Raw genomic sequence first — 12,498 nt, forward strand, 5'->3', positions numbered from 1 at the left:
TCTGCTCGTCTTGTGTTGTACTTGACTCCAGACTACTAATGCTTTTAAAACCAACACACGAGTTTTTCAATACATAACTGTTTATTTGATAGTAAATGAATAATTCTTATTTATTAGATTTTTGCTTTTCAAAACAATATTTTGGTGGCATGTAAAGGTGCTATTAGCTGCATTAGTTTTGGTATGCATGCTAAAATAATAAGTTGTGGCTCTCTTGAAAATGTAGCACTTATAAAATGGAAAATTTGGGGAACTGATCAATAAAGCAATGGAATAGGAATTTTTCAAAGACGACTTCTTACATGCTTACCCTACCCTTGATGGGCAGAATAGATGGAACTACGTCATCTCACTCATTGTTACTGTGCAAAAAGAGCAGAGATAAATTACATAAGAATGTTAAAATCATAAGCGACAACTTATAAAGGCAGTTGCAAGCCTTGAAAGATTAAATAATACCACATTGCTGCCTCATTAATAATTTTTATCATGTCCAGTTAATGCTCAGACTTTAAAATAGCCTAGCAAAATATACTAAATAAATTTTGTCTGTACAGATAATTCAAAGGTATAAGGTTGATGTATTTTTCTAGAGGAGTTAAAATCTACATTTCTTAATTTTTTTGGCTGGTATATAAAAAAGACATGAAACTATAAGGGTAACTTGTAGAGATGCAAAAGAAGGCATCAGAAAGAGAAGAGTAAGGGACAGTAAATGCTACCTAAATATGCTATCTACATGTACATGTAGAATTAACCCTCTTAGTTTTCATAATTAATACATGTTAATTATCTGACAAAAATCTAATTTAATTCATGCAGTGAAGAAAGGAAAGAGGTTAACTGAAAGATTAAAAGAGAAAGGATTGCTGAATTTGCCGTTCTATATGTAGTTTCATTAGAAATATATGAAGTGGTACTTTGAAAATGGTAAATGTCACCAAAAATTATGTCACAACTGGTATTCATGTGCCTTGATTTGAATCCTGATATTAGGCATTTACCAGATGTGTTCCTTTGGACACATTACTTAACAGGTCTCAGTTTTCTCATGGTAAAAAGGTATAAATCCTAATAAGCATAAGGTTTTAATGATCCAATACTTATAAAACTCTTAGGAAGTACATGACATAGAGTTAGTGTTTATATGCACTTTTATTGTTGTGATATCTTGTTTTTATGATCCAAGTCTTATAGATTTCTGGTTTTCATTGATTCAGAATTTATTAAACTATGACCTTTTGTCATATATATATTTTTTAAACTTTTGGGTGATTTGATTTTCATTAGCTATTCTTTACTTCAGGAAATTTAAATTGAACAAAATACTTGACTGCTCTACCAGGGTCTTCTTTTATTTTTTATAGAAGAAAGAGTTTATTGGGGAATTTCGGTTTTAGAGGATTAGAACCCATGACCATAGTGATGGGGAAAATGGCAGCAGGCAAGCAGGAGCTAGAGCAGTTGTACTAAAAATTAAATGATGCAACTGGTAAATTTTCTTCTCATTCAAAAGCAGATATGATTGACATAAGTCCCATATTCCTAGCTCTTCATCCCACAGGCATTAACTTCAAATTTTTCAAGTATTCTAGAAATACATTGTTATGGGGAATTCAACAGAGATAATCACTTAGACACAATTTACCACCAACTGAAAGTCTTTTTGCCAGCTAGCTGGGACTACACCCAAGTGTTCAGGGACCTAGATTTGCCCTTGAGTGTCCAGAACATTGAATATTTATTATTTTTTTATTTTTTTTTGCACAATTTTCCAAATGGATTTTATTAAATCGCATGAAAATTAAGGCAATGAAACTTAATATATCTTCATGTACTATAAAAATACTCTCTTCAAAACAAAAATGTATTATTCATAATCTTTTATTATTTGGTAGTTTATATTCATCAGTCAAGATTGCAGTATGTATGGAGTAGTCTTTTTTATCAACTCAATGTGAACTATAGCCACCTATATATATATAGGGGATATAATTAAGGATTTTTTTCTATAAGTTTGACCTTTAATCAAAACTGCACAACATTTTCTTAATTAATGACTGATGGTTAGTGCCAAGCTTATTATGGGTGACTCTACCCGTGGTCAGGTGGTCTTATATAAGAAAGTGGGCTGGGCAACCCAAGAAAAATTAGCCAGTAAGCAGCATTATTTTCTCATCTTTGCTTCAGTTCTTTCCTATCTCTACCAGGGTCTTCTATGTGAAGTCTTTGCTATGACTGCTGCTTGCTAAATTAAAGTGGTATTTATTGAGGAAAAAGACCCAGAAAGAAATTGGACAAAGAAGTGACTACTTGATTCTACAAACTAGACATACTTATTGTATCAAAACATGCAGGTCTAGGTTTAAGGCCATGAAACAGAATCCACATATTGCTAAGGCAGGGTAATATCCAAGTGCATGTTGCTATAATTTAGTTAAAATTAAGTTAGTTTGTGATAGTAGATCAGAAACAGCAAGTTAATGTTCTAAAAGTAAGATTAAATGCAAGGATCCATTACCTTAGAAGTGTGTAGCAATAACATAGATTTAAAGGCAATATGGAATAAGACTGAAATCCATTACTAAACTAATGAAAAGAAATATGGAAATAGTGATCTTCTTTGTAAAATATTATATAACCTTAATATCCAGGACTCCAACGAGAGCAAACATGGGATATTCTTTATTAACTCTAAAAAGCACTTTAAACTAGTATTATCTGGATAGTTCTCAGAGGCAGTTTCACCTTCTGGCTCAAAACACACATTTTCTTCATCCACACATGCCAACCATAACGTTGCATATGAGAGTGTGTTTTGTATACTGTAGCTGAAAATATAAAGAGTATAAGCCTACCTGGGGAAGAAAACCAATGTGATGTGAACTTTGTTCTCTGTGTTTAGGCAAGCTACGACCTATATCTATGCCAGTCGAATATAATTGGGTGGGGGACTATGAAGATCCAAATAAGATGAAGAGAGATAGTAGAAGAGGTAAGTGTTCTAGAATTTCAGTGTAGGCTGGGTTATTTGAACAAAAAGCAAAATTAAATGTTTTTAAAATAGATTATTATGGCGTTAGCAGAAATTTACTCTGTCATTGACTGACAGTACAACTAAGTGAAGCCAGACCAATATTTGATTCCCTTCAACATTAGTAATGGGTGGGGCTGGAGAGATGGCTCAGAGGTTAAGAGTACTGACTGCTCTTCCAGAGGTCCTGAGTTCAATTCCCAGCACTCACATGGTGACTCACGGCCATCTATAATGAGATCTGGCGCCCTGTTCTGGCCTGCAAGCATACATGGAAGGAATGTTGTATACATAATAAATAAATCTTAAAAAAAAAAAAACATTAGTAATGGGTGTTTTATGTGAATGCCTTCTAAGATGTTCAAGGCAGATAATTACACAGAGAAAGAAGAAGATTTGTAAATTGAAAGTTTATATTTGGAAGCAAGGTCAGAAGTGTGAAACTGCATAAAAGAATTCATTTCAGTTCAATAAATAGAAACAGTTTTGTCATCAGTCCCAATTAATCGGCAGTGCAGCTGACTTCGTCCATGGAACCTCATGTGATGGAACCTCATCATGAGCATTGAAGCACATAGGTTGAGAAGAAATGTATGATGGAAACTGGGCCAGTGACTCCTAACAAAAACCACAGAGAACTGGGGGAGCCGGTGCTTTCTGCTTTTTCTGTTCTGTTTGCTGTTCAGGGTTATTCTCTTACGTGGGAGTGGGCTACTTTTGAAGTATCTATTCAAAGTAAGTTTTTATATTCACTTAGCCTATTACCGAGGTGAGCAGTAGGAGGAGCAAGTGAAACCTTCACAGCTTAGTAGACTTCCCAAGTGTGGATAAGGTGGGCTCAGCTACTGATGCTACTTCTACTTTCAGAAGAGCCATAAATTGTAGATGGACAACAGAACAAAAGCTGTTCCTAGAAACTAAGCTTCCTTTATGGTATTGTTGACCCGTTTACTTATCATTTCTATCCAATAAACTGTAAAACATCCACAGACCACATGGGCAAGCAAGCATAAATGTCTGCTTCATAAGTCTCCTTAACACTTTTTTTTTAGAGTGAGATTTAAAAATGTTGAGAAGTTCAAGGACACTGTCAGATTCCTTTGCATACATGTATTAATTCTATTTTCCGAGTTTCAGTATCTAATCTCATTAATTTTATTGGACAAATCAAGAAAAAAATTAAAATGCTTATCATATGCCATCTCTAAGATTCTTTGGGATTTCTTATAATAGTGACATCCTGTGGGAAATTTTTATACTAACTACTAAATGCTGACTACTAATTTAAGGAAGGATTCTATGAACTAAGTTTATAATGTGGGCTTTAACTTCTTCAAGAATGTTACCCAAAACATTGGAGGCTATTGTTTATCATCAAGGTTTTAGGAGACTTTTCCTGTGGAGCTTCCTAAAAAGTGTAAGTTCCACCCATACAGAGCTTAAAGTTTAAGTTCTGCAGGTGATTCTGATGTAGTTACCAGAGTTCAAACCAGAAGAAATAATCCAAAGGATATGTCTTATTGTCTTAGGATGCCAAATAATTACGTTCTACTATTATCACTACATATATTGTAAGTTAAATCAAGGTAAAGTAATAAAGTGAAATCTTACAGCACGATTTGGAAAGAATGGTACACTTCAGATATTTGCATATTTATATCAGTGTATTTCTCTTTTTATGTAGAAAACTCTCTACTTCGATATATGAGCAATGAAAAAATTGCTCAAGAAGAATACATGTTTCAGAGAAACAGCAAAAAAGACACAGGAAAGAAGTCAAAAAAGAAGGGTGATAAGAGTAATAGCCCAACTCACTATTCACTGCTACCTAGTTTGCAAATGGATGCATTGAGACAAGACATCTTGGGCACACCAGTTCCAGAAACCACACTGTACCATGTAAGTAAACTCAAAAAGTCTTTCATACAGCTTTTCTTGGAAGGCAAATTACTTTTGTTGTTAAAATCCAATTTTTCCCCATTGCACTATAAAAGACTCTAACATTAAAAATTGACCTTAAAATTATTAGGGATTGATTCATATTACAACTCATATGGTCAAAGTATTCCTATTTTGTAGCAACATCCTATTTAATGAAATAACTTAATAGGCACAGTATTGATAAAGAAGAGTAGTTAAGATTTGTATGTTAATAAATACTTGGGAAGGTCCAGAAATCCAGATTAGAGATCAAATGCTTCATATTTCATAATTCCACTTAAAAAGGACCATCTGCTTTCTGCTAGCTAGTAAAACTGGCAAGACACAGCACACGATTGGGGCTGGGGTTATGGCTCAGTTGGAAATCTGTTTGCTGCACAAGTATGAGGACCAAATCCAGATTTGTAGCACACAGGTAAAGTCAGGCATAGCGGCATCTGTAATCACACAGTCCTGTACTCCTAGTACTGGGGAAGTAGACATGTAAATGCCCATGTTCAAGTGCACACACATGAACATGTACATACATGGAAAAGATTATGAGATCTTGAATTAGTAGTCGGAGAAATAAAACTTAATGCTCAAAGTATCAAATCTACCATATTGTTAAAGTATGCCATCTATGCAAGATGTGAAAGAGTTAAGAACTTTATTCTTGAACTGTCTCTCAGGGTTACTATGTTAAATTATCTTTCCTAATCTCATAAAGGTTAGAAAGAATGTTTTTATTTATGTCGATTAGAGTTTCATCAGCTTCAACGCCCACCTTCCCTTTCCCAAAGTTCGTATTCCTTGTCTCTTCCTCTACGAGAGTCTAAAATGTCTCAGCCAAGCCCTTTAAATAGCTGACAAATCATATTATTCTTTCCAGCAACATATGAAGGGCATCTAAAAACGGTATTCTTTGATAACCTGTGAATGGGGCTACTTTTGTTATCATCACAACTCAGAAGAGCCATGCAATCACTGAGCTTCCTCTAGAGCCTGGTTCCAATTTTGAGTAACATCCTGAACAAAGATCTCAAGATGAGAGACTGCCAGCCTATTCAAAAGCAAAACTGGTAGTTAGAGATGAAGCTGAAGAGGGAACAAGAGGCCACTTTGATTCAGAGTAGACTAGCTGGTAGAGAGTTTGGATTGAACCTTGGAAGAGTAGTAATCAATCAAACACATTTATATATACAGTGTGTTCCATTCTGTCGTGCATGGACAGACTTGTGTATACAGAGAAAGAAAATAGAGAATGGGCCTGCGAACGTTTGAATTATTGAAGAAAGGAAGGCCATAAAAAGCAAGTCCAACTGCTAAGAATATTGTGTATTATTACCTAGGAGTAGAAATTGTTGCTACTTTTCCAAAGAGCATTCATTATTTACTGAGGAAAATCAAAACCCTGGTTGAGGAACTTCATTTCTAGAGGCCCATTTAAAAATGAACATTTTTTTCTGTTACAGTTTCATGAAAATGCAAGGTCAATATCAATATGTAACTTAATCACCTTCATTATTAAATGTTTATCTTCATTTTCCCTGATTCTTTGAATAACATGGGTGTTTTTGATACAATAGGATTTAAGGGAAAGATTGAACACTGAGTTTCATAGGCCACTGTATCTGCTATAGTACTAATTCCATGGCGTCTACAGATGTTTGCATTCCAATTTAGATAAAATGTTAATTTGATATCGGGATTATATCATCATTTTATAGTAATATAGTACCTTGTTAAGTTGTAGTGACTAACTCCACCAATAAGGAAGTGACTGAACTGTATGGAATGTTAGTGCCCTTTTCAGTATTTTTGACTTGCATGTTCTATTACAGTCCCAGGGAAGACAACATACCATGTCTCTTATACAAAGCTTCAGTGCCAGCCAGTCCTTGCTTTCTTCCCTTCTTGACTATCTGATTATAGAGATTCCACCATGCCTACCTCATCAGCTAACACTCTTCTTCATTCCTAATATTAGTTTTACTTGAAGGTAAAATAGCTCAATTCTGTCTGAAAACGTGGAAGTTGCTAACTGACCTTAGGGCACACAAAGAAAAGACAAGCAGTAGTGTATGTATGTTTGTTTGAAATCCAAATGTAATAAGAAGTCTTTAGAAAGATAAATAACTGAATTGCCCTGAATCTCATCTTTCAATATTATAGAAGAAATTGTTACCAGCTTTCCAAATGGCATTATTCAGTGAAATAAATCAAGAACCTACTGAAGTAACTTTTAAAAAAGAAATCAGTGTACACTTTTGCTTAGTGCAATATACACATAACGATATGACAATAAGCGTATTTCATATCTCATTAAGACTGCAAAAAATTAATCTATTATTTTAAATATACATGCAGAGATACCAGAATGAATAAAATATGATTGTGTATCCATGCACCATGCTTTCATAATATGATTTTAAAATAGCTTATTAACAGATTTTTTTAATTTATTACATTTTTTATTAATTTATTTATTTATTAAAGATTTCTGTCTCTTCCCCACCACTGCCTCCCATATCCCTCCCCCTCCCCCAACCAACTCCCCCTCTCTCATCAGCCCTAAGAACAGTCAGGGTTCCCTGCCCTGTGGGGAGTCCAAGGACCTCCCACCTCCTTCCAGGTTAACAGATTTTTAGTAGGTGTTGAAAAACCCATTAACACCTTTCCTAACATCCCAACATTTCTCTAATTCATCTTAATTTTTAAGATGTGAGTAGAAACATTTAGCTGTTACATTATTTCTAATAAGGAGGTTTGCCTATTCTGATAAATTTGTGAGGAAATATTTTGTTAAGTTAAAAGGTCATTGGAGGGGTGTTAAGACTTTTTATTTGTTTATTTTTTAATTTAACAAGCAATTGATTTGCAAAAGGACATTATACTAAGCACGTTATAAGTATTAATCCAACCTCAATAAGCTATGAAGAAGGTACTGGTGTCAGACTCATTTTACAGGTTAGGAAACTGAAAGTAGTTACATGGTAGAACTGAAATTTGAACATCAACATTTTAACAACTCTCCAAAACTAGCATAACTTTATCAGAAAGGTAATAATTGTAGTAGTTAAAACCATATGTAACTGTAGACCCTCGTCTAAGAATTATAGAATACAAAAGGCTGATAAGTATCACTTCTATAATTAAATATTAGCTAAAATTTCCTGATAACTTCTGATGACTCCATGCCAGAAACTTACACATTACTGTTGAGTCCTCAAAATGATTCTATGATGTTGGCATTCTTAATACTGTTTCTGTTTGTGGTACTAAAAGGAAAAGAGACTGTTCATTTTACATAGACATAAAAGGTGCCAGATTTGGGTCCAAAAACCCCATCTTTAGATGAACAAAGCCATTTTCACTTGGAAAGTTCACCATCTAGTAGGGATGTTTTCTAGAATTAAATTATAAACATTATTAAAGTAGCTGAACTGATTAAGGTTGGTCTGCCTGGCAGCTCTCTTATTTAACGACATTGTTTCAGGACCCCAGTAACTAAAGCAAGAGGACAGTTAGTATTAGAAAGAAGCAATCTGTGAGCCAATCATTGTACAATTAATTTTACCTAATTTTGACTTTATTCACCTAGAAAATTGCTTCAATACATTGTGACACATTTCTCCTTAACAAAGAGCATGCAAGCATATTAAATATCTATTTTAAATATATACTTGGTTTTGTGCTTACTCTGGTTTCTGTGGATAGCTTGGTTATTTCAAAACCAAGTATTTACTGTGTCAAATCATAGTAGCACTGACAAAATCCCACACAGCCGTCAGCACTGTGAAATACGTCTGTCAGTAGTCCGCTTCTGCAGAGCACGGATTCTAAGTATGAACTATCCCTGGAAAAATGTATTGGTGCTTTGGGTTTGACCCAGAAGTGAAAATCCTTTCTTTGATTTTTATGGACAAGTAGTAATTTCAGTTTTACATGTGTATGTGTATGCACCAAATAATAGAATTCTAAAATAGCAGAAGTGAAATATAACATTATCACTTATATTACTTATTACCAACCTACTAGATGCTTTTTTTGAAACTTGATATACGCATCTGAATGAGACATATTTATATATCATATATATTTCTTCTGTTAGCCTTCAGAACATAATATGTTTGTTTAATGTGTATGCACATATTTTGCCTGCATGTGTGTAAGTTTCCCAAAATCGTTAGAACTGAAGTTACAGGCAGTTATGAGCCACCTAATGTGGGTGCTGGGAACAGAACCTGGGTCCTCTGCCAGAGCAGTAAGTGCTCTTAATCACTGAGCCTACCCTCAAGTCCCCTACTAGGTAATTTTAAATTACAAGTTGAATAATCATAAAATAATACTTGAATAGAACTTGCTAAGTATTTTAATTTGGTAGGTTTCTTCCAGTAAACCTGCTGTCCAAGAAACCATGACAAAGTAGTGAAGCCCAATGTAGATGGTTCTAATTTACATGGTTGTCAGGAGAGAAGTTATGCTTATACATCATTAGAACTTTTTAAGTTACTGATTGGTTTAGTTGCTGTTCTTTCCCATAATAAATTATCTGTGAGTTCCTTCCCTTCAATTTCAGTTTAGTTTAGGTTAAGAAGTTTGCCCTCTAATGTGTCATAATTCATGTTTTAGCACAGTTGTCTAAGAATGATGCTGTGAATCCTCCACAGGTAGAGTGCCCACACAATAATACTGCATTAATATAAACTATTTCCCCCGCTGTAAAGTATGGACACAGGCCCTCCTACATCAGTTAGCCTCATAGACATGACCACAGTCTAAATTGATGGTACAGTTATTTAGTTGAGGTTTTCTCTTCATAGATGACTAGACTTGTGTAAAGTTAACAGTGGAAACAAACAAAATAAGGTCCATAAAACAGTTTTTCTCTTTTACCAATGGGCCAGAAAGGAGGTAGTTCAATAGGACACGAACCCTTTCAACAATGCCTGTCTGTTGTAAAAGCAAGAAAAAAACAAAAGGAAAAAAGGAAAGAAAAGTCATGCTTTCCTTGTCTACCACAAGCAAAAAAAAATCACTCATTTACAAAGAATACATAACAATATTGCATATAAATGCACCAATAATTGAGATCCAAAATAGAAGAATGAAAATAGAGCAGAAGAGAGAAGTTCATAAATCTACAATTATGACTGGGGACTTCAAATCCCTCTCTTAGTAATTTATGGAATCAGTAAACATGTTAGCAAGAATATAAATGTACAAAATGATTGTGTGCACAGAATTGTATCTGTTACTGTGCTGCATGGTTTTATGTCAACTTGACACAAGCTAAAGTCATCTGAGAGGAGGGAACTCAATTAAGAAAACACCTTCATAAGATCCAGCTGTACGTAGGCCCATTGGACATTTTCTTATTTAGTCATTGATGGTGGAGGGTCCAGTTCATTGTGGGCAGTGCCATCCCTGGGCTGATGTAAGCCAGTAAGCAGTACTCCTCCGTAGCCTCTGCATCAGCTCCTGCCTCCAGGTTCATGCCCTGTTTGAGTTCCTGTTGTGGATTCCTTCAATAATGAACAGCAATATGAAAGTGTAAGGCAAATAAACCCCTTTCCTCCCCTAAGTTGTTTTTGGTTGTGGCATTTCTCACAGGAATAGTAACCGGAACTAAGACAGCTATCTAACATGTTATATATTCCTTTCAAGCATACATTGGGCATTCATCAGGATAGATCATATCTTGAGCCATAAAGCAAAGTTTAATTTTAAAAGAAAAGAAAAATGCAAAGTATACACTGTTGATCATTTTTAAAAAAGGAAATCAGTAACAAAACGGAAATTAATATGCAACTACTTGAAATTAAACAGCATACTACTGAATGATCCTTAGATAAAAGGAAGTCTCAAGAAAATTAAAATGAATGAAAATAGACCACATATACTTAGAGAATTTGTAACAATATATTATTGTATCAGGCCAGTAGTTCTGGTTCACACCTTTAGTCCTAGCTCTTGGAAGACAGAAACAGGGAAAGATCTATGAATTTGAGGACAGCCTAATCTACATAGTGAGTTGCAGGCCAGCCAAGGCTACAATGTGAGACCGTGTCTCAAATTTTTTTTCTTGTATTAAAACAAAGAAGTGTTCATGATTTCCACTCCTACCTCAAGATTAAAATAGGAAACTGGACATACTGTTGCGTGCCTATAATCCCAACACTTGGGAAGTGCGGGCAGAAGGACTGCAAGTTTTAGGCCAGCCTGGTCTGCATAGCAAGGTGCTATCTCACCAGAAAAGCAGAAAGAAGACTTAGTAAAGAGGAGTCTCCGTGAAACTGAATACGCAGAAAAATGAAGCAATATAATCAATAGCTGTGAGATTTTTTTAATGTATTGATGAACATCTAGCAAGACTAAGGAAAGAAAAAAGAAGACTCAAATTACCAAATTTAGGAGTGAAAAACTGTACATTACTTCAGGCCTAACTGGCACTAAACCATAAAACAATTTCTTAGTTAAAAAGAAATTGATCAATTTCCCAAAAATCACAAAGCTGACTCAACATGAAATGTGTAATCCAAATGGTTGTATAACTATTAAAGAAATGTAACGAATCATGAAAAGATACACTTAAATAGAGAACTGTTGAAATTAGAGCCAAAGTCAAGTGATTTAAGTGCTTATAACCCTGGCATTTGGGAAGCTGAGGCAGGAGAACCACAAATTTAAGGTTAACTTGGACTACATATTGAGACCGTGTCTCAAAAACTTTTTGTGTTAATTAAGTTTAGAGTTATTCGATTTCACTTTATTGTTTTGTGGAGTTTTTTTAAGTATTTGTAAGCCTGGTGTATGATACTTTGATTTTTATCTTAGGAATTCCTAAAAAACTGATTAAATTCCTAAAATGTATTGATCTTTAAGATAGGTAAATATATTAAATTCTCTCATTCATTTTCTTTTTAAAATTCAGTGTTGAACAAAAAAAAAGATTCACTAATATCGTCTCACTTTGAAGGTGATGTCTCCTAATACTATATAAAACAAGTTCTCAAAGTCGGTCTTTTCTGTTCCACTTATGAACAAATGTGGATCTTATTCTGCTAATTACTGATTAACGACTGCCAGGAAACAAAACACAAAATCTGGTTTGATCATTAAGGGACCATATAAAGCAGAACACAGAACAATTAAATTAGGAATTTAATAAATTTAAATTTATTAAGTTTTAAACTTACTACGAATTCCTTGTTGCCCTTAGGGGGAGGGGGGACAAATTCCAAATTGGAGACCTTTGACTTGATTACTAAGGTGAGTCACCGCAAATTCTTTGAACACATACTTGCCTTTGAAAACCCTCACTTTCTTTCATTTGATAAACCTGTGGTGCTTCTTATTTCTACTGTCAAGAAGCAACCTCAAATTTTATAAACAAGAAGTTATTTTACTCCCATGATAACTACTCATATTGCATCGCTACCTTAACTTATTTAACCATGCATCAGAAGTTTAATAAAACTAGTAAAATTACCTTACCTTCAGAACTCTGTGACAGTCTACTATGACTGTAAATCTATAAC

The 12,498-nt window shown here is 34.4% G+C and overlaps 1 protein-coding gene across 5 annotated transcripts in view; it reads left to right on the plus strand.

The window, feature by feature from the left end:
* Cnksr2 (connector enhancer of kinase suppressor of Ras 2) overlaps positions 1-12,498 on the plus strand; it is a 224,482-nt gene that overhangs the window by 140,098 nt on the left and 71,886 nt on the right. For 3 of the 5 annotated variants that reach the window (XM_057758961.1, XM_057758963.1, XM_057758966.1), the window contains 2 exons: positions 2,906-2,995; positions 4,719-4,933. In XM_057758961.1, coding sequence (XP_057614944.1) covers positions 2,906-2,995; positions 4,719-4,933 — 305 coding nt within the window. The remainder of the gene's footprint in view (positions 1-2,905; positions 2,996-4,718; positions 4,934-12,498) is intronic. The other 2 variants (XM_057758962.1, XM_057758965.1) reach the window with 1 other exon arrangement.

The sequence above is a fragment of the Chionomys nivalis genome, chromosome X (assembly GCF_950005125.1).
Source record: "Chionomys nivalis chromosome X, mChiNiv1.1, whole genome shotgun sequence".
Classification (NCBI taxonomy): Eukaryota; Metazoa; Chordata; class Mammalia; order Rodentia; family Cricetidae; genus Chionomys; species Chionomys nivalis.